This window comes from Rhinolophus sinicus, linkage group LG01 (genome assembly GCF_036562045.2).
Source record: "Rhinolophus sinicus isolate RSC01 linkage group LG01, ASM3656204v1, whole genome shotgun sequence".
In the NCBI taxonomy this organism is placed as follows: Eukaryota; Metazoa; Chordata; class Mammalia; order Chiroptera; family Rhinolophidae; genus Rhinolophus; species Rhinolophus sinicus.
This window is the reverse complement of record NC_133751.1, coordinates 29,620,025-29,643,960: the sequence shown is the minus strand read 5'-3', so window position 1 is coordinate 29,643,960 and position 23,936 is coordinate 29,620,025. Positions and strand designations below refer to the sequence as shown.

The following is a 23,936-nucleotide window of genomic DNA, read 5'->3' as shown; positions in this document are numbered from 1 at the left end:
AGTCTTGCCAAAAATGGTTTGGAAAAGTCAGTAAACAAGTGACTACAACCCTCTAAAAAGCAACAATAGCAAACCCTGGGGAGGGAGGAGAATCTGATTTCCAGAGTTACCACATTATAATATTCAGATCATCTATTTTTCAACAAAAAAATTACATGGCATTCAAAGAGGCTGGAAAGTATGGCCCCTTGACAGGAAAAAAAAGAAATAGAAACCATCCCTGAGCAGGCCCAGCACTGACTTATTAGACAAAGACTTTACATCCATGGTCTTAAATATGTTCAAAGAGCTAAAGGAAATCAAGAGAACAAGGTCTGAACAAATAGAAAAGCTCAATAAAGAGATACAAATTATAAAAAAGGAACCAAATAGAAAATCTGGAACTGAAAAAAATGAGCAGAGGAGAAAAGAAGTATGTTGTAAATACCCCTCCCCCCAGAACCCCAAAATATGTTCAGTCTCTTCAATAATGAGTTTTGTGCAAATAAAAATCACAGTACAATGCCATTTCCCACTTACCAGAAAATGGGACAATGGCCTCCTCATAATGCATTGAAGGGAGCATTAATTGGTACAACTTTTCTCAAGTATAATTTGTATAATTTGGCAAAATCTATCAAGATACTTGAAACTTTTGAATAGCTGTTATGCCTTCAAGGAAGTTTAAAAATGCATAGCATGTTCATTTGCTCATTTATTTTTATATTCAATAATTCCTTCACAAATATTTATTGAGTCTGTTATATGTTAGGCACTTACCGGAGGTGTTAAAGAAACAGCAGTAAACAAAATAAATTCCCTGCTCTGAGTTTTAACTCAGCAGATGAAAGACTATAAGCATACAAACAAAATAAATATGTAATATGTTAAATGGTAATAAATGCTATAAAAAATAAACCTGGATATGGGAGATGGCATTATTTTAGGTGAGGTGGTCAGGGAATATCAGACACAAATCAAATGTACATTATCGCATAAATTATGACATAAGTGAATTACTTATGGAATAAAAATTAAAAGCCATGGTACTACAATTTATCTCTAGATTCCATAATAAATTTTATTTTTACCTTTGATTTTTAGGAAGGGCATAATTTAAATATGTAAGGTAAAAGCTTTCAAATTAACATAGTTATAAATAAATATGCAGAATATATTAATGAATTATATTATATTGCATTAAATGTAACAGAATTCCAGGGTAAAGATTTGGATATATAAGGTAAATGAGCACATTTTAAATTAAATGACATTGTTGCTTTTATTTATCAGCAGGTGGTGCTGTTGCTTGTGTGAGAGAGAACTTTTTGCCATTCTTATTTTCTCAGTTCTTCAATATCCAGTTAGTCATTATAATAAAAACACTTTCCTCTCTTCATTCATTCTTCCATTCAGTTAAAATAATTGCAGTGGTTCATCATCTGCAGTAACTGGTCTTACTGTTATATGTAACTTTTCATTGTCAATTATACTTGTTTATGTCAACACATAATTTAAGACAGCCTGCACTTTGTTAATTCCTGGTACCCTGTTTCCCCGAAAATAAGACCTAGCCGGACAATCAGCTCTAATGCATCCTTTGGAACAAAAATTAATATAAGATCTGGTATTATATTATACCTGGTATTATATTATACCCGGTCTTATATTACTGTAAGACCGGGTATAATATAATATTATATCATGTTATATTATATTATTGTATTATAGTAAAATAAGACCAGGTCTTATAGTAATTTTTGCTCCAAAAGACACATTAGAGCTTATTGTCCGACTAGGTCTTATTTTTGGGGAAACACAGTATATGAGAGAGAATATTGATCTTAAAAATCAGTTAGTGTACTTTAAAGAAATGTAAGAAACTTTGCATCTGTTTTCTCTTCCACCTAAACTTATTTTGTGAACACTCAATTTTATGAATTGAATTCATTCAACTTGGCTAAAGACACATGCTTTTGAGGGGCCTTTTAATTTAGTATATTGATACAGGACTAGTAAAGAGAAGGGTGAGGTTGGCATATGAGAAGAGAGGTACTTTTAAAAGTTATTATAGCAAAGACATGTTTTTCAGTTTAAATATCTCTTATTTTCCTGTTGGGAAATAATCTGCATGCCTAAGCAATTTGAAGACTACAGAAAAAAAACGTATGGTCTTTCAAAGGGATATAATATCTTTAGTAGGTAGTTCAACACTTTATAGATACATTTTCAATTGTTGTTCTCTGTATTGTGCTGTGTGGTATGCTTGGTTGTTTTATTTTATTTTATGTAGGTAGTATTGACATGTTTGTAGCGCTCTGGAGTCAAGACTCCAGTGGTGAATGTACAAAGTTAAAGGCCTCTCTTGGGCCTTCATTTTCCTTATCTCTGAAGTAGATGGGCAGGGCGAAGTGTTTGCCTCCTTTCAATTTCACAATCTGTGATACCTTTTCCATAGGTACTGGACATAGTGGTTGCTTCCTCTCAGGAGTAGTATTACTGTGCTCTTTGTTTGTTTTTTTAATATAAATTTAATATGAAGAGGCAGCACTGTACATGATATGACAGAAGTGGGAAAGACTCAAGCAGTACTAGAGAAATGTAGCTGACCCTATAACTTCAAATTTACTATACATTTTATTATAATTGGATGCAAGAAGCAGACACGATTAAGCAAAAAGAGGAATTTTTTTATAAGTTTACAGGGATACCATCCAGAAGCCAGGTAAGGAGCCTCAGGAATCAGAGACTGAAGTGCTGAGAAGACACAGAAAGTGTTCCCTTTTTGTCTTTTACCTCTGCTTCTGTTAGTCACTGGCCTGGTCTAGGTAAGGTACTCATGCCTGGTCTAATCAGATATGCCTAGGCAGGTTGGGGTATGTTGTATAAACATGGCTGCCAAGACTCTCCCAGTAACCACAGAGATTGCTGGTGAGTGCCAGGTCCTGAAAATGCAGGAGGGAGGCAACCAACCCTGTAGGTTATCATTTGTGTTTCAAAGCCACCTAAGCCTGATTTGTCAAAAGTTTTCAGCTTAATCCTCTGAGTTTCTTTTTACATGAATAAATGTCTGCCTTTATAATGGAAATTAGAATTGTATTTTCAGATTTAATATAAAACCAACTTTGCTAGAAGCTATAAAGCTGTAAAGTATAAACCATAAAGTAAGGGAACTGTGCTTCCTTTACAATATGAAACCCTGCTGTCCAGACTTGCTGTAAGAAACTTGGCAAGCAATACAAAATCAGAGTTCTATTACTTTTAATCTTTTTTTTAAATCAACACCTAACACAGAGTAGGTGTTCCATAAGTGTTGCATTTTAATGGGTCATTGGACAGATAAAAGATTTTGTTTTAGTTTTTAATGACTTATATTAACTTAACTCAGTGTAACTCAGTGACTTACACTGCAGCATTTTGACTGCATTAGTTCACTACTAGAATTGATCCATTTAGTCAGTTTGGTCGATGTTTTTGAGAAGGCTAGTTTAAAATTTCTAAATGTTTGGTTTTAATTTGTTCCTTGGGTTTTTAATTTTAAAAGTCAAGTTTGGTTAAAGTCATAGTTGAGCTCTGAGAAGGAAGGAGTGCCTAAATACACAGGCACATTCATTCATTCATTCACTCATCCATCCAACAAATATTCATGTGTGCTAAGTTCTGTGTGATAAGTCTGGCTGTTCAAAGAATCACATCCACACCTGTCCTCCAGGAGTAGCTCACCCTCTATTGAGAATACTGATATGTAAACAGATAATTAAGTTATTTAATGGCAAAGGTTATAATAGTTGTGGGAGAATAGAGAAAGAATAGAATAACAGTAAATTTTCCGGTATGTCTGTACTTACTTTAGATGACACTAAACCAAGTAAAATTCCTCTCTGGTTGAGTAACAAAAACAAAAACAAAACCCCACTTTTTTTCAAACCAGAGATCATGGTGTTTGTTTGTTTGTTTTTACCCCGAGAAGCATAAATTTGAATTTGCTTTTTTTCTGATTTTGGTACCTGAAAATCTGTATTTAATTCTCTATCTGTAGAAGCACAGAAATTTACTTCTGTTTGACAATGTTCTCTAGGTGTGCACATGCTAAAATCATGCAAAAGCTTCCATTTCACATGGGCAATCCAACTATGATTTCTTATACAGTGTGTCATTGTTCCCCTACCCTCCATTTGGAGTACAGTTTCCTCTTCTAAACTCTCTCAGATTTTCTTCTACTTATAAATACCTCATAAACCAAACTTCAACGTTCACACATTCTGATTAGTCATCGCCAGAGATACCAAATCATGTAAAAAATCTTGAATCGTTTATTTCTGTTTAAGAAAAGATGTTCTTTCCCTTCATTTCATTGTTTTTTGTTAAATTACTTTTCCCTTCCTTACCACCTAACCTTTTTAAGACTCTATAGATTTTTCCAGACCATTAGGCCATATCTAATTATTTGCAGTAACATCTGGTAGCAGTTATAGAGTTGATGATTTAAAAATGCTCCTTAAGGACTTTTCCCTCAGTATTCTAAGATGTCCATATTTTCTCTGAGGAAGATTCTATCTCAGTCTAATTATTCATACTATCAGGAAATAGTCATGAAAAATGATAGTTTTCTTTTTCTTAATATAATAATGTTTTTTATACAATATACACGATAGAATATTAAATGCATATTTTGCTTGATGTCATAAACCTATTTTGTTTCTTTTTTCTTTCTAAAAGCAACTTGTTCAATAATTTTTAAATGTTTTCTTTTCAATTTCTTGATATTCAGTACCACATGAAAAATACCAAGATTCTACTACCACTTGGGGACAACACGGTCAAATTATTGTTTAGTTTCTTTCTGATTGTGAATATAAGCCTTTTGAAAGCCAAAACCACAAACACCAAACTACTTTTTAAAAGTGGTAAAAATATTGTTTCATGTGTTTATGCTTATATTTCAGTCTAAATCTTTAGAGGAAAAAATGAATAAGCTTGTAAAAGTCCCCAAATTGACTGCTGTAATTTTGTGGTAGGCCAAATAATGGGCCCCCAAGGATACCCACCCCTTAATCTCCAGAACCTGAATATATAACCTTAAATGGCAAAAAGGACTATGCAGATGTGATTATGAACCTTTAGATGGTAAGACTGTCCTGGATTATCCAGGTTGGCCCAATTTAATCATATGAGTCCTTTAAAGCAGAGACTCTTTCCCAGCGGGGTTAGACAAAATGAAGGCGGAGGGGAGATTCAAAGTAAGAGCACCTCAACCTGCCATTGCTGGCTTTAAAAATGGAGGAAGGAGACCATAGCCAAGGAATACAGGTGGCCTCTAGAAGGTATGAATGACCAGAAAGGAAATGGGACCTCAGTCCTATAAGCTGTAAGAAATTGAATTTTGCTAACACCCAGAATGATCGGGGAAGTGGATCTTTCCCCAGGCTTCCAGAAAGGAATGCAGCTTTGCTGGCTGGCACCTTGATTTTAGCTTGGTGAAACCGGTGTTGGATTTGTGATCTATAGAACTGTAAGATAATAAATTTGTGTTGTTTTAAGCCTCTAAGTTTGTGGGAATTTGTTACAACAGTAATAGCAAACTGTATCTTTGTAACTGCAATTCAGGGCTACTCTTAGCAATGAATTATGTGGATGGCATGTTCTGAGGATGGTTTTCATCACCTTCTTATTGATAACAAGATTTCTCCCATGAGCTTTATTGCTTTGATTTAAGAAATTGTTATTTCTTAAAATGTAATAATATCTCGGGAGGAATACATTGAACTTATTCTTATCAGGTCTTTTCTCAGTAATTTGGCTAGCCTAGAGCAGGTTTTGGATGACAGAGTGAAAAGAAAGGCATAGAATTCTACTACCCAAGGAGATGGCCCTTTTGGGGGACCATCAGCATCCTAGATATTTGGGGAGAAACCAGTGATATTTGCTCAGAGTCAAAACCAAAGTGGCGAGCCTCACAATTTTTCAAGACTGCCTTTAGACAAAAAATATATTGCTAAGTCTTTCAAAAGCATAATAGCAATTTGTTGTGATCTTGTTCAGTGGCATAATGCTTCTTCCTAAACAGCTCAAAATAACATCGGTGTTTTACTTGGAAGTCATATTGTGAATACCGATCATATTTGTGTTCTGTAAACTTTTATAATTACTGATTTTTCTGTTGCTCTTCTGTTTTTTTGCTTATTCATCTGTTTGTTTTTTTAGAAATTAATTGCACTTAACCAAGCCCAGAATAATTTTTGTTTACTTTTTAATATTTTGTATCCTAAGAAACCTCTTAGCTGTAATTTATTGCTTGGATTTTGGGGAAAAAATAGAAAACCTCACCAGTAATGTGTAGGAACAAATAGTGATTAATGTGAAATGGTTTAATTAGATATAAGACTTGTATTTTGAAGAAATTTATGGCATAAAGCAGTATAAGAAAAATAATGAAAACAAAAAAATAGCAAAATAATACCCATAATCACAACGTATCAAAAGAAACTTTTCATTTTCTATGTACCTTACAAGTCTTTGAGCAGATATATTTTTCACATAGTTATGATTACTATACATATATTTTTACATATCCTTTTAGTATTTATGTTGAATACTTACTTTAGCTCAGTATTATATTATGGTCTCAAAATGCTCAAACTATGAAAGCAAAGCATGAGTATAATTTTGATAAAATAGGTTGAGGGGGAAAGACAATGGCAAAGGCAGCATTTATTTTTAAATTGAAATATAACATACAGTATCTTGTGTATGTAGCTCAGTAATTTTTATACATGTAACTACTGAAGAAGAAACCACCACCCATATTGATATTAGAACATTATTAACAACCTAGAAACTTCCTTTGTGCCTCCCCTAGTCATTTACCCCTCCATAGTAACTACTATTCTGACTTCTGTCATCCGATTAGCTTTGCCTGTTTTTAACTCTTTTATCAATGTAATCATACAGTATTTACACTTCTGTGTCTGAGTTTTTCTGTTCAACCATATGTCTGTGAGATTTATCCATGTTGTTGGGTATAGTGGCATAGTTTTGAATCTTCTCAAATCTCCTCAGAGAAAATAAAGGGCAGCCGGTTAGCTCAATTGGTTAGAGCACAGTGCTCTTAACAGCAAGGTTGCGGGTTCAATCCCCACATGGGCCACTGTGAGCTGCGCCCTCCACAACTAGATTGAAACAACTACTTGACTTGGAGCTGATGGGTCCTGGAAAAACACACTCACAATAAAAATTTTTTTTAAAAGTTAAAACAAAAACAACAGAAAATAAGAGACCATAACCAAAAACCCAAAGATAGCAACTACAATAAAACTAGGTAACACAATACCCCTACAAATTTGCAAATACAAGTGATTTTCCCAAGTACCATTGACAGGTACACATAGTATCAGAATCTGTGTGTGAGGAAGCAGAGGAAAAGCAGCCAGCCTTCTAAGACCATGGGAAAAGAAGGCCCAAATCACCATAAATACTTGAAAGTGAGACAGACCAATCTGAGAACAGCAGCTGAAATTGGAAAGAAATTTCTATAGGATCCAATTCTGAGTGAGTGCAAGGGGGCCATGACAGAATTTGACAGTGCTGTAGCTCTCTGGGCCTAATGTACTCTTGAAACTAACAAATCAAGCTTCCTTTCAGGACAAAACCCTACACTGAACAAAACTTACTGGTAGTAAAATCCAGGTTGATTGGAACAGAGACAACTGAGCAAAGAAAACAGAAGATTCAGATAAATAATGGAAGAAAGATGATGATGGAGCCTTTTTTTTTTTAAAATCACTATGAGAAAACAATAGAAGAGAGAGCTCTAGAGCTATCCTGGTGGAACATCCTTCCCTCTCAAAAGTATAGCAAAACCCATTTCATTTAAAAATGAGCAGCAGAACAGGATGACAGCCAACTTATGTAATGCGGCCAAAGACAATGAAAGTATGACATAAACAGACAAGCACTGCGACCAAATAATTCAAAGCAAGCTATAGAATATGAAGAATATGACAAAAGCTGTGAAATAACCATATAAGAAGTAGGAAAATTAAGAAATGAGGTGATTTTTTTAAGGAGAGATCACAGAACTCAGGAGGGAATTACAGAAAAAGGAAAAGTTATTACAGAAGTGAAGATCAAATGAGAAGAAATATAATTATGAGCAAATAAACATAATAGACAATGACTTGACATAAATAGAATGTGAAATGGGAAGCAAGGAAATGGCAAAAGAAATACAGGTTTTGATAGAAAGTGGTAGATACAAAAGATCCAAAGTATGTCTAATAGGAGTCTTCAAAGGAGAAGCCCAAAGCAGGGAACAGAACAGATACGGAAAGCTACCATTCAAGAAAGATTTCTTCTAGCACAAGAAATTTGAAATTTGAAAAGGCATACCAGACACCTAGGAAATTGACTCAAATGGCCAACACCCAGATATATGCTAATAAAACTAAAGGAGTTTGAAGAAAAAGAAAAAGTACTATGGGCATCCAAAGAAAAGACCAAGTCGCTCATAAAGGGAAGAAAATCAGAATATCATCAGACTTTGATAGCAACACTTTATGTGAGAAGACAATAGGTTAGCATAAGATACTCGAAGGAAGAATAGGTGAGCCAAAGATTTTATATCCAGCCACTCTGATCTTTAAGTGTAAGGGTCATAAGCAAACTGGAATAAACTGGTGTGTAGGAACTCAAGAAATGTTGTTCCCATGAGTGTTTTGAGGAGTCCACTGGAGAATTAGCTTCAGATCAACAATATGACTAGGGACATAGTAAAATAAGGACTCATTGTCAGCACTAGATACATATTTATCTGTAGAACTATGACAAAATGTTTATGAAGAATACAGTATAGTATATATTGGATATAGGCACCAACGTTGCAAAAATGGGAGAATGAGGAAGTATATGAAAACTAGAATAAACTTGCTGATTACCTTATAGGTATTAATTTGAGAATAAAAGGATATTATTTAAAATCAAGGGGAAAAGGGGATCAAGGATATCTCCTACTTTTCACATTGTTTATAGTGGACAACCAATAGAACAATTCTCCAAAAGTGGCACGGGGCTAAGAGTATTTTTGTAAAAGTAATTAGTATAAAGGTAACAATTAGATTAAAAACATTTCTGAATACTAAAATATATTCCAAAAAAGAGACAGAGCAAATAAAGACCACAGAGGACAGCCACACAAGTGTGCACAGGCATAGTACATAAAAACATACTGATCATACTATCAGTGGCTATAAAGGAATGTATGTACTCATATACTACAATAGATAACATCAGGTATATTGTTAGACATATTTGTATCACTACTCCTACCCCTTTCTTAGGTAAATGCTGGTGCATACACACATACATACACACACACTTATTTTGAAGAAAGATGTATGGATAAAACAAAATAAAAGATAGTTATCGTAGGGGCGGCAGGATGGCTCAGTTGTTTAGAGCATGAGCTCTCAACAACAGGGTTGCCTGTTCAATTCCCACATGGGATGGTGGGCTGTGCCCCCTTGTAACTAAAGACTGAAAATGGGGCAACTGGACTTGGAGCTGAGCTGTGCCCTCCATAACTAGATTGAAGGGCAACAACTTGGAGCTGATGGGCCCTGGAGAAACACACTGTTCCCCAATATAAATTTAAAATGAAAAAAAAAAAGATAGTTATTGTAGGGGAAAGAGAGAAAAATGATAGAAGTTAGAGTTCTTTGACTTTACCTTGTTTCATATTTTTTGGTAAATTTAACTTTGGAACCAGGTAAATACTTTACATAATTATAAACAAAGTTAAATTTTTGGAAAGCAATTCCCCGAACTCAAAAGTAAGTGAAATAAATAAACCTAATTGTATTTAGTTGTTTGTATAACTACCCAGAGAGGAGCTATTCCCAGTGACTAAATGATTTGATTGTGTGTTCCTTGCGCTCACCATATTCAATGCAAAATCTCCCTGTAGGTTTGGAAAACAGTTTGGCAGTTCCTCAAAATGTTAAACATAGAGTTACCAGAAACCCCAAAATTCCACTCCTACGTACGCACCCAAGAAATATGAAAACATGTCCACACAAAAGCCTGTACACAAATGTTCCTAGTAGCATTATTCACAATAGCCCAAAAGCTGAAAAACCCAAATGCCCATCAAATGACGAATGGAGACAAAAATGTTATATTTAAGCAATACAATATTATTTGGCAATAAAAAGAAATGAAGTACCGGTATATGCTACAACATGGATAAACCTTGAAAATATTACGCTAAACAAAAGCCACATAATGTATTATTCCATTTATATGAAATGGCCAGAATAGAAAATGAAAATAGATTAGTGGCTGCCAAGAGCTGGGCGAGAGGGGGAATGGGGGTGACTCCTAATGGGTATGGGTTTCTTTTTGTGGTGATAAAAATGTTCTGAACTTAGATAGTGGTGATGGTTTGCACAACTCTGACTATACTAAAAGCCACTGGATTCTGTAGTTTAAAAGGGTGAATTTTATACGTGAAATGTATCTCAAAGTTGTTATTTTTTTAAAAAAAGAAAGTAGGCTTAAAGTCAAAAGAATGAAAAAAATTAAACTTATGATTGTTTATGGTGTTGATATTGTTACTTTGAATATTGATATCAGTGCTTTTAAGAACTGGGATTTTTGGCTAGGTGAAAGGAGATACTGAGGTAAGACTGGTGAGGCTAAACAAAAATCCTATAGTTCCTGGATTTGAAACGGAAGTGTCAGTTTGAGTTCATGAAAAAATGTCCTAGCTCTGTTCGTAAAAAAGACCCAGAAAAGCAATGCTCAACTCAGTATCGGTGAGCACCCCTAGTACTTGTGGGTGTTTCTCTCAATACCATTTTCCACATTTCTATAAAATGAACCAGGTTCCACTGAAGAAAAGGCTGATTCCAGGTGTGGGTCAGGAAATATAAAATATTAATCTGAAACATTGTGTCATACTAGAAAACAAGGGAAGTGATCAAAGACTACAAGATTCTGTCAAAAAGACTAAAGAACAACTTGATGGATCCCAGTGGCTAAACTGGGTTAATTTGAGGATTATATTTGTTAAAACACATCAAATATGTTAAAATTAATGAGTTAATGATACTAAACAACATTTGTCAGTTACATTTGGAAGTTATAAGGGAACCAACTGGTGTAATGAAGTCCCATTTACCCAATACCCATCTTTCAACAGTTATCAACTAATGGCTAATTCTTATCTCATCTATATCACCACCTGCTTCTCCATGGCCCAGATTATTTTGAACAATTCCCTGACATCATATCATTTCATCACTAAATATTTCAGTATATATTACCAAAAATGCAGACTTTTTAAGATCTAACCTCAATACCACTATTAAACCTAAAAACAATAATTCCTTGACAGTCTCAAGTATCCAGTCACTGTTCAAATTTTTCCTAGTGTCTTTTTTTCAGCTTGTTGAAAGTGAGATGCAAATAAGGTATAATCATTGTGATTGGTTGATAAGTCTCTTAGATCTCTAGATCTGTAAGTTCCCCTTCCATCTCTTTTTTCCCCTTGCATTTTTCTGTAGTTGAAGAAACTGTATTATGTCCTATAGTTTCCCACAGTCTGGATTTGGGATGTTTGAAATGCTAATAATAAAAAGTGAAAAAGAAAAAAATTAGATTGATGAATGTAAGAAACCAAATGTACACATACTATGAGAAGCTGGTTCAGAGGCTAAGATGGAGGTCGTGTGGTTAGCACATGAGTTGAATTGGAGATGAATTGGCAAGGTGTTAACAGTGAGCGAGCTGCTCAGGATGGTCTCAAACCAAATCACAGATTTTGCTTTTTCTCTTGAACAGTAGTTCACATTAAAATCACCTAGAGAACTTTGAAAAACATACCCAGACCCCACCCAAAGAGATTCTGGGCTTAATTGGTTGGATACATAGGCTTTGGTTTTTTTTGTGTGTTTTTTTAAGATTTTATTGGGGAAGGGGAACAGGACTTTATTGGGGAACAGTGTGTACTTCCAGGCCTTTTTTTCCAAGTCAAGTTGTCCTTTCAATCTTAGTTGTGGAGGGTGCCGTTCAGCTTCAAGTTGTTGTCCTTTCAGTCTTAGTTGTGGAGGGCAGCTCAGCTCCAGGTCCAGTTGCCGTTTCTAGTTGCAGGGGGCGCAGCCCACCATCCCTTGCAGGACTCGAGGAATCAAACTAGCAACCTTGTGGTTGAGAGCCCGCGCTCCAGCCAACTGAGCCATCGGTGAGCTCAGTGGCAGCTCAGCTCAAGGTGCCGTGTTCAATCTTAGTTGCAGGGGGCGGAGCCCACCATCCCTTTCGGGACTCGAGGAGTTGAACTGACAACCTTGTGGTTGAGAGCCCACTGGGCCATGTGGGAATCGAACCAGCAGCCTTCAGAGTTAGGAGCATGGAGCTCTAACCGCCTAAGCCACCGGCCGGCCGGGCCTGGTTTTTTTTTTTTTTTTTTTAAAGCTTCCTAGATGATTTTAATGTGCAGCCACAGTTGAGAACCAGTATCCTAACCTTACACACTTAAGAATCCGACCAGCTCCTTAAAAATTTCCTGGACCTTCTGCCCTAAAGAGAGGGGAGAGTCAATAGGATGGGGTGGGGCCTGTTAATTTGCATTTCTAACTAGATCACCGGAGATAAAGATGCTGCTGGCCAGAGCACATTTTTAGTAACATTGTCATAAAGTAAGGGATCATTTGGTTAAAGAAAGAGGTAAATGTGAGGGGTATTTGAAATTTTATCTTCAGGTTTCTTACTGCTGGAACCACTAAATTACAGCTGCCTCATTTTTTTCTCAAGGGTAGAAATGCAAACTTGAATCCAATATTAATTGGCATATTTGGGGAAGAGAAGAGACTTAAGAGTGTTAAAAATCTCTTTATAAGCACAAGTGATACATAGGTCTTTCTGACTTACCAATAAAAATTATTAAATTTACTGATTGGACAAAATATAACCCCGTCTTCCCAAATTTAGTGACAATTAAAGATCCATTCTCTGATGATATGCTTGTGCTGTGTGTGTGTGTGTGTGTGTGTGTGTGTGTGTGTGTGTATGTGTTTATTACTACAGTAATCTAAAAGAAATCACTTCTTAAATTTAAAAAAGTATCAATTTAATATAACTTGGGTATCGATTTATATTCTTCGAAATTTGTATTTAGGGATAAGTTGCATGTTGCATATTTTACTTTTGATGGTTCATATGGACTGTGAAAGAAATTAGAGGAATGTAGGGTGTTGATAATATTTTCTAAACATTTCTTGCCATTTCCTCCTCTTAGTTAGGGTCAGGCATCCATGAATTCTTAGATATGTGTATGTTTAATTTTAGTAAGATTTTTTTTCTGGCTGATTCGATTCTTTCGGTGTTTTAAAATCATACTTTAAATAGTTTTAAAATATGAATCTGTAGTTGTCAAACACAATTTAAAATCAGTTCTGTGTCCCATCTATACCATGAGAACAGACTAGATTTAGAATGAAAGATGTGCCATAAGCATGGTCCAAGCCATTAAGTGTTATATATTATCAAGTCGAGTCTCATTCGTCTGTATCAACCACTTTTTATCTCATACATAAAACAAGTCATGTAGTATTTCATAATTCTTGTTGGTCGAACACAAAGGAGTTGATTTCACTTTATTGCCAGAAGCAGATTATTTGTACTCTTGAATTTCCTAGTTTTCTACACTTATTTTTAAAAAGATGACCTCAAGTATTATATACAAAGGGTGCCAAAAAAATGTATACACATTTTAAGAAAGGAAACAACTGTATTAAAATTGTAATAATATATATACCGATAACAAACGATGAATACAAGTCATATGTATACATTTTTTTGGCACCCCCGATGTATTCATTTTTTGAACTTATTCCTCATAATTTCAAAAAAGGAAGTGTGTACTCTCTTCATGCTGCTGAAGAAGCAAAGCTTATGATTTGCTCTTTACCACCTCTTTGTTAACTTTATTATTGACCCTTTAACTTAAGTAACAGAGGTTTTGATGTAGGTGATGTTGGATCTGCCGGCAGTTTCTGAGTGTGGGCCGGGATCGTGTCTCGTAAAGCCGAAGAATGGAAACACGGACCAGGGAGAGGCAAAAAGTTTTAAAAAGAGGGTAGTTTATTAGAGGCAGGAGAAGAGGTTGCAGTTTCCAAGCGGGAGGGGGTCCCAAATGGGGGTGCCCCATGACTGAGGCAAAAGCTCTTACTTTTATACCTTCCCTTGCCTGCTTGGGGAAGGGGAGCTGTTTCAAGAACGGAACTGTTTGAAGAAGGGAACTGGCGCCTTTTAATGAAATTCGTCTACCAGGTTTGCTCTGCTTGCCCATCCTAAAGGAATTAGCAAAGTCACCCACTCTTATCTATCAGAGCAGCTCTATTTGTCAGGCCAAAATGAATTTTATGATTAACCTCAGGGCCTTGTTACATTATGTCCTGGAGCGAAGGAGTGATTTCAAAACCTGAAGTTTTAGGATGTGGCTGTCTTTGTTTATTCCGCCAGGGACCTTCCTGTCTACCTGGGGACATGCTAGCTAACCTGTATCAGTTTGAAGAGTGGTATGAAGGAGTTGCAAAAAAATGTCAGTGAATAGTAAGAGTCATTCAGCATTTTTATTATATGTATGAACTTTTACTGGGAATCTTGTTTTATAGTAATACGAATTAGTGAATCTTTTACTGTATTTTTTTCCATTTCCTCCAAATTTTTGTCAGTGAGCCCATAGCTAATACTGAATATTCTTTTTGTTGTGTGACTGACATTTCCCCTTCCCGCACGAAAAAGAGTTTGCTGATGTGACTGTGTAAGTTTTTCTGCTCACAGCCTAGCAGATGGGTGATACCTGTGTGGTTTCTTGGTTCTGTTGTGACTCTTTGCTTCGCCTGCTTCCTTCAGAACCGATTCCCAGGCATCAGAATAGATGACCACATGCACCAGGCCTGAGTCATTTGAAATCTGATTCTGAAGATGATTGGGGTAGATGCAAGCTGATGATTTTATCTTAGGATGGGTCTGCACTCTTGCAGTCTTTCAAAAGACACCCTGTAGTGGACAGGTGAAGGTGGAAAAAGGGATTCTCCTATTTGTTTCAACATACGTTTGCTGGCGTACCTGTCCCTAGATCGTCCCCTGCCATATTGTGAGCCCAAATGGCAGAGAAATGAGCTGAGAATTGAAAAAAAAAAGTACTTCCACAATTTGTGAACAATAAGAAAAGAAAAGGAACAAGTAATGTGATTCTTTAAAGGTAAAATACAGTGACACCTCCCAATTCAGCTTTGCAGGGGAAAAAGAGCTGCTCCATAGTTTTAAGGAAATACGTTAAGCACCAAAAACTTTATAGAAACATATTTTGACCATTACAAGATTGAAATCTTGCTAAGGTTTTTGCACACTCTCCTGCTTTGCTTTCTGAATCAGAGCTCTCCTAGCGTGAACTATTTCCTTAGAGACTTAGGGGCCTCATTATTGTTTCTGGATGACCACACAGTGGAGTACTCTGTGCTTTTTAAATAATTCCATCCTGCTTTTTGTATATTAATTTTCCATATATTTTTAAATGCTGTTTTTCTCTACGAACTGCTCCTTCTTATGGCTGTTAGTATGTTCTTTGCTGTTGCTTTCAATCTCGTGTCTTATTTTATACGTAGTCTGCATGAAACCTGCCTCCAGACTTCTCTTGTGGAGTAGAGAGGGAAGAATTAGTGGCAGCTTTTTCTCTCTAAACGCACAGATATCTCTTCCATGTACCTCTGTTGTCTCAAGGCAGGCTTGGACACCAAGCTGCACTGGGCCCCAGGGAGAGAGGAAGCAGAGCTTGGCCAGAGACCTACTCACTAACTGGCAGTTTGCTGCCCACTTGTGAGGTTTCTAGCATTCTGCCTTACCTCATTTGAAACATCACAACAAGGCGTAGAGAGAGATTTGCCAGGCCTTATGCTCAAAACATCCCCGTGCACCTCAGAGGAGGAAGGTAACATAGAAGTAAAGCAGAGCACAAGCTTTGACCGCAGTGCACTGGATCCTGGGTCAGGTTTGGCAACATGGTGGCATCACAAGTTCTATCCTAAAAGGTTCTCTTCAACAAGTTCCAATTTCTCTTTAAGAAGTCACAAAGCAAAGTGGCAGAACTGAGATTCAATTCTGATTATTCCAGAGGTCGGGCTCTTAACCACCATCCTCATGGCCTTAGTTCCTTATCTATACCTTCTACTTTGTTTCTCTGCTCAGTATGGAAGATGACCTGGAGAGCTTGACTCCTCCTGGCGGTTCTTCCCTGGGGTGGGATTTTGCTGCCATATTAATAATGAATATTTTTGAAAAAAATAATGATATAGAACAAAAGTAAATACCCATCCAACAGCAACAGAAATCAAGACTTAATTTGACTGTAGGCTATAGGATTGGAAAAATGGAAAGAGAATGTATATAAATTTAGTCAAATAAATAAATCATCCTTCTAGGTGGTGGGACGGGGAAATCCTCCCATCTGTTACTCTTTGAGTTCTCATGGCTGAACTACTAGTACAATTGACACAAGACCAGACTAACAGGAGAAAAAAACCAATTTAACATGTCTACATGGGAGATCGTAAATGATACTCAGAGAAATGATCAAACCAGCCAGCTATTTATACATTTGTAAATTTGTGAAGAATTGCCAGGACAAGAAACAGGTTTGGGTGCTCATTAGGAAGGAATCTAAACAGAAAGTGGGTTTGGGTAGTAAATAAGTAAAAAAATCACAAGGTTTGTTTAAATAGGTTTCTTGGCCCTGGATTCCTTAACTAGAGCAATAAGGGCCGTCTCTCAGGGCCGGTGGAGCAAGGAGGGCACCATAGGGGGGATTTACTTCCTGCATTCACGGAGACAAAGGAGGCTCCAAGTGCCCTTACACCAGCGGCTTTTCAAGTAACTTCAATTCAAAATAATATGCCATTTTGGGGCAGCCTTCCCTGGGCCCTGACATAGCAAATACATATTTACATCTGAAAAATGAAAGAAAATTCTTGTAAAACCATCTTTGTTTTTTTCTTTCTGTCTTATTCACACACACACACCCACACCTCATTTGTTACAGTTAGTGCTTATTGCTATCTCTAGATAACATTCTCACACAGATAGGTAGATCCTAGAAAAGGTAATATTTACTGCCTTCTTTAAAAAAAAAAGGTCGATTTACCTATACTTTCATGATTTAAAGTATATATCAGATGTTTTAGTTACATTGTGTGTTTAGTTTCAGTTTTTAGTGACATTCTTGAAATATTGTGATCAGAAATTTTTAGGTATAGCAACTATAGAGATCCTTAAGAAGTAATAGTAAGATGGCTTTGTTTTTTCTACAGAATCTTTATATTTACCCATTCAGTGTTACTTAAAAGTGATATTGTGAATCAATATTGTGAATATATTGTGTGGGTGTTTTGCAGTTCTTGAGAGAGATTTCATGTTATTCCACTGTGTACTTTAGAAATTACATCTTTATCTTTCGTTCAGCATACTATAGTTTTATCAAGAAAAATATCTTAATAATTCTGGAATAAAGACACGTTCTGTTAAAAATTATCTTAATATGTTAACATATGCTCAGTTTCAAACTTCTTTAAAAACTTTTTCTTTTTTTTTAAATTAATCGGCTTTTTCTTATTCTCTCTTCCCCAGTGGTCATATGCGTTAGAAAAGCCCAACACTGGCAGCATATTCAATATTGCGTGGTCGATCGATGGCACTCAGATTGCTGGAGCCTGTGGCAATGGACATGTTGTTTTCGCACACGTGGTGGAGCAACGTTGGGAGTGGAAAAATTTTCAAATAACATTAACTAAGAGAAGGACCATGCAGGTATGATTATGGCCCATGGTTGATTAAACCTGCTTCTTTTCGCATTAGTTCACTATATAGATTATGGAATTATCTTCTTTAATTATATTTAAATGAAGTTTATAAAAATTCAGTTACATTAGATATATTTTAACTATACCATTAGTGATGTTTTCATGACGTAATATAGACCCTGCGTGCCCACAGCTAGTGCAGTCATAGGGTTAAGGCACAGGGATAGTGAAGCTCAAAGCATTTAGGAAATGTATAGATTCAGCTGAGGAAGGAGGGAGGGAAGCTATGACAAGTTCGATTTAACTCCTGGAGCTGACCCCAAGGCAGGTCTAACCTGCTAGTCACAGTCAGGGTTACAGTATTTTATTTATTTATAATTGTATGAGTTTATTTAACTTGACTAATTTTTTTTTCTTTTAAGAATTACCTACGGCAAACCAAAGTGGGAAAAATGGTAGGAAGTTCTTATTGGGAGTTAGGAAGAAAAATACCGTGTTTCACCAAAAATAAGACCTAGCCAGACAATCAGCTCTAATGCGTCTTTTGGAGCAAAAATTAATATAAGACCCAGTGTTATGTTATGTTATATTATATTATATTATATTATATTATATTATATTATACCCAGTCTTATATTATAGTAAAATAAGACCAGGTCTTACATTAATTTTTGCTCCAAAGGACACATTAGAGCTGATGGTCTAGATAGGTCTTATTTTCGGGGAAACAGGGTAGGTACTTCTGGAGTGAAATACTTTGTAGACTAAGATGGGAAGGTTGGGACATGGCAATGGAAGATGGGGAGAAATGTTTTACAGGTAGAGAACATTGGGAGGTGGTGGGGGTTCTCTGGTCAATGCGAGCCCCTTACACAGACCTACACTGCTCTTGTCTTTAGCTCCCCTGTAGGGCCTAGCCCAGTGTCTTGCATATAATAAGCACTCCACTCAACAAATATTTGTGTAGTTAATTGACAGAAGGTAGGAAGAAGAGGCCAAAGACAGTGTGCAAAGAAGAAGAAACTATATCTTTCTTCTTTCTGTCTGTGTCAGTTGCCTCTATCTTCAGGATTCAGATTTCAGATTATTATAAATAATATAAAATTTTGGAAGCATATATCTTGTGATTTCTTGGACAGGTCTATTTAAATATTCTTTAGCCTCTAGTATCTAGATATTTTAATTTGTATAATATGGTCACCAAATTAGTTACATCATAATTTTTCTTTGTTCTGTTTACTTATATTAAAAATTTTAAACTTTTTATTATGGAGAATTTAAAACCTATACAAAAATACACAGAATAATATAATGAATCTCCATGTACTCGTCACCCAGCCCCAACACCAACCCATGATCAAGCCCGCCCCTTTCATGTCCATTTCCCTCCTGAGAAGTGACATCCCACTTTTGCCATGTTCACTAGAAGGAAGCTGCTGGGTCCAATCCACACACGGTGGAGAGACCAGACAAAGATGTGAATACGAGGAGATGGGGATCATTAGGAGCCATCTTACAAGCTACCTAACCACACATACATACCCTTATTCATGTACGTAAAAATTCAGAAATGCAATGCTTAACTAATGCAGCTATTCCATATGCAGTTGAAAACAAACCCACTCCCTCCCTAAAAGAAATTAACCTGTATTCATCCAGTTACTCCATCCAGCTCCAAATCTCTGGTCTGGAAAACTGTAAAAAAAAATGTGAATTTTAATTATTCTCCTCTCCCTTCCCGTATTCCAAATTACAGTGGTGAAGACAAAATGGACAGTTTCAGTGAAAACAGGTGGGGAAAGGGGAGAAGGGAAAACAACACACAGTGATTACAGGGTCCATAGCTACAATCGAGCTGGCCAGGAATATCCTGAGAACTCTTTTTCTTAGCAATAGAGTCGGTTGCTTGGTTAATTTGGCAATTCTACTTCGCTTTTCTGGGACGATCTCCCACCTGGGAGGAGAATTCCCTTTCTGGGGACTGTACATTTTAGTAGGCCACTTAATTTTTTTTTTCAGCCCCTAATGAAAGCACCTGTGCTACCAGCTAAAGCAATTGGGAATTTATTTATTTTTAATTCAGACAACCTGTACGACAATATTCAGAGAACCCTAATAGCCAATCCCATTAGGGAACAAATTCTTTTTTTCCCCTCATCTTCCCCCCACCCCTCCTCTTTGGTAACTATCAGCTTGTTCTCTGTATCTGTGGGTCTATTTCTGTTTTGTTTATTAATTTTTTTTATTTTCCACATGTAACTGAAATCATAAGATATTTGTCTTTCTGTCTGATTTATTTCACTTAGTATAATACCCTATAGGTCCATCCCTGTTGTTGCAAGTGGCAACACTTTTCAATGGCCAAGTAATGTTTCACTCTTTTCAATGGCCATGTAATATTCCATTGTGTGTGTGTGTGTGTGTGTGTGTGTGTGTATGTATATATATATATATATATATATATATATATACACAAATCTCACATCTTTTTTACCCTTTCATCTGTCAATAAACACCTAGGTTGCTTCCGTATCTTGGCTATTGTAAGTAATGCTGCAGTGAACATAAGGGTGCATATATCTTTTCAAAGTAGTGTTTTTGTTTTCTTTGGATAAATACCCAAAAGTGGAAGTAGCCCACTTAATTTTGTTGTGAGGTGGGGTCATGAATTGCCATAGGGACTGAACAATCACAGCTTTTTATTTGCCTGGTTTAGAATTTTACAGTTTCCTTAGAAGCTTAGTAGACTCTTGGTTGATTTGTGTTTCATTAACTCAGAAACCAGATATCATGTTGAGTCATAATTCTTTTTTTTTTTTAAAGATTTTATTGGGAAAGGGGAACAGGACTTTATTGGGGAACAGTGTGTACTTCCAGGACTTTTATCCAAGTCAAGTTGTTGTCCTTTCAATCTTAGTTGTGGAGGGCAGCTCAGCTCCAGGTCCAGTTGCTGTTGCTAGTTGCAGGGGGCACAGCCCACCATCCCTTGCGGGAAATCAAACTGGCAACCTTGTGGTTGAGAGGCCATGCTCCAACCAACTGAGCCATCCAGGAGCTCAGCGGCAGCTCAGCTCAAGGTGCCATGTTCAATTTTAGTTGCAGGGGGCGCTGCCCACTATTCCTTATGGGACTTGAGGAATTGAACTGGCAACCTTGTGGTTGAGAGCCCACTGGCCCATGTGGGAATCGAACCAGCAGCCTTCGGAGTTAGGAGCATGGAGCTCTAACCGCCTGAGCCACTGGGCCAGCCCTTGAGTCATAATTCTTGAGTCTAGACCTTGACCTGGCAGTTGCTATCTGGCAATAGGCTTCATTGCCCTACCTGTCCCCCTGTTCCTCAGCATTTGTGTGACCCCCCCCCCCCCCATAACCTGAGAGAGAAGGTTTCTTAATCTGCTCCTTGCTTCCGGGCTAGATCCCAGTGGATAATTCTTTTTTTTTTTTTATTTCTTTTGAAATTTAATGTTTTTTCTTTAGTTTTAAAGTCTTAATGTACAATTAGGAGGTTTGTGATACAAATTCCCCTGCTACTTTTCCATTAGCTTTTTAAAAATATTATACTTACTTTAAAAAATATATTTTTATTAAAATATAACTAACATACAATATCATATTAGTTTCAGGTGTACAACATAGTTTTCAACATTTATAAACCTAAAGAAGTGATCACCACGATAAGTCCAGCACCCATCTGACACCGTACTGTGCTATCACAATATTATTGCCTATGTTCCCTATGCTGTACATTACATCTCCATGACTTATTTGTTTTATTTCTGTAAATTTGGACCACTTATTCCCCTTCACCTTTTCTCCCCATTTTTAATTTTTCAATTACAGTTGGCACTCAATATTATTTTATATTAATTTCAGGTGTACAACATAGTGGTTAGACATTTATATAATTTAGGAAATGATCCCCCTGACTAGTCTAGTACCCACCTGGCACTATACCTAGTTATTACCATATTATTGACTATATTCCCTTTGCTTTACTTTACATCCCCATGACTACATATTTCATAACTACCAGTTTGTATATTTTAATTCCTTTCCCTTATTCATTCACCCACAACCCCCCTCTGATCTGGCAACCATCAATATGTTCTCTGTATCTATGAGTTTGTTTCTGTTCTGTTTGTTTATTTTTTCTTTAGATTCCACATATAAATGAAATCACATTGTATCTGTCTTTCTCTGTCTTACACTCCACTCAGTGCAGTACCCTCCAGGTCCATTCATGCCACTGCAGATGTCCAGAACCCATTCCTTTCCATGGCTGGGCAATATTCCATTGCATATATGTACCACCTCGTCTTTATGCATTCTTCCATTGACAGACACCCAGGCTGCCTCCACATCTTGGCCATTGTAAACAATGCTGTAAAGAACATATGGATGCATACAACCCCTCGTAGCATTTTGGTTTTCTTCAGATAAATACCCAGAAGTGGGATTACTGGGTACTTCATTGTCTCTTCCCTTAACCTTTTTTTTCAAGTCTATTTTGTGTGGTATAAGTATTGCTACCACAGATTTTCTTGTTTTTTTCCATTTTCATGAAATATCTTTTTCTATCCCTTTACTTTCCATTTGTGTGTGTCTTTCAATCTGAAGTGATTCTCTTGTAGACAGCATGTGTAAGGGTTTTGTTTCCTTATCCATTCAGCCCTCGTATGTCTTTTGAGTGGAACATTTACTGCATTTATATTGAAAGTACTTGTTGATAAATGTGTAGCTATTGCCATTTTATTGTTGATAATTTTGATTTTTTTTTTCCATCTTAAAGAAATCCCTCTAAAATTCCTTGTAATACTGGTTTGGCTTTTAGCTTTTTCTTGTCTGGGAAGCTCTTTGTCTGTCCTTTGATTCTATGATAGCTTTGCTGGGTAGAAAGAGTAATCTTGGGTGTAGGTCCTTGCTTTTCATCACATTGAATATTTTGTGCCCATTGCTTCTGGCCTGCAAAGTTTCTGTTGAAAAATCAACTGACAATCTGAGGGGAGCTCCCTTATAAGTTACTAGTTGCCTTTCTTTTGCTACTTTTAGAATTCTCTCTTTGTCTTTAACTTTTGCCATTTTAATTGTAATGTGTCTTGAGGTGGGCCTGTTTGAGTTCATCTTATTTGGGTCTCTCTGTGCTTCATGGGCTTGTATGGCTATTTCCTTCACCAGGTTAGGAACGTTTTCAGTCATTATTTCTTCAAATAGGTTCTCAATCTCTTGCTTTCTCTCATCTCCTTCTGGTACCCCTATGAAGCAAATGTTGTTACATCCTCATTTTTGTTTTTTTGGGATTCTTTTTTCTTCTTGTTCTGATTGGGTGTTTTCTGATACCTTGTCTTCCAAATTGTTGATTCAATTATCTTCTTCATCAAGTCTGCTGATGATTCCTTCTAGTGCATTCTTCATTTCAATTATTGTATTCTTCACTTCTGATTGGTTCTGTTTTATGGCTTCTATGTCCTTTTTTATGCTTGCTATCTCTGTTGACATTCTCACTAAGTTCCTTGAGCATCTATAACCATTGTTTTGAACTCTGTCTCCGGTAGAGTGCTTGCCTCCATTTTGTTTAGTTCATTTCCTGGAGTTTTCTTCTGTTCTTTCATTTGGGACATACTTCTTTGTTTCCTCATTTTGGCTACCTCTCTGTTTGTTTCTATATATTAGGTAGATCTGCCGTGTCTTCCAGTCTTGGCTGGGTGACCTTATGTAGTAGGGCCCTAGCACAGTCTGCCTGGACACCTGCTCCAGGTGCTCCAAGAGTGTCCCTTGTGTGGGTTGTGTGTGCCCTCCTCTTATAGTTGGGCCTTGATTGCTATTGGCATGTCTGTGGGTGGCATTGGCCCTTAGGCTGATTGGCTGTGAGGTTTGGCCACATCCATAGCTTACGGGCTGCTGTGCCAGGGCTTAACCCATTGAGTGGGGTTTGCCCCAATGGGCTCTGGTGCCTGTTAAGACCTCCCTTTGGGTGTGCTGCTTGTGGGGGATAATTGGATGGTGCTCTGCTGTGGTCTGAGCCATCCTCCAAGTATATTGGGTCTGGGGCCTTTTGCAAAGGACTTCAATGCAGGCCCTGGTCACTCAATGCCTGTGACTAGCCAG

The 23,936-nt window shown here is 36.8% G+C and overlaps 1 protein-coding gene across 3 annotated transcripts in view; it reads left to right on the top strand.

The window, feature by feature from the left end:
• The window catches only part of IFT80 (intraflagellar transport 80), a 106,883-nt gene that overhangs the window by 45,184 nt on the left and 37,763 nt on the right, over nucleotides 1-23,936 (top strand). For all 3 annotated transcript variants that reach the window (XM_074327086.1, XM_019732028.2, XM_074327094.1), the window contains one exon: nucleotides 17,659-17,838. In XM_074327086.1, coding sequence (XP_074183187.1) covers nucleotides 17,659-17,838 — 180 coding nt within the window. The remainder of the gene's footprint in view (nucleotides 1-17,658; nucleotides 17,839-23,936) is intronic.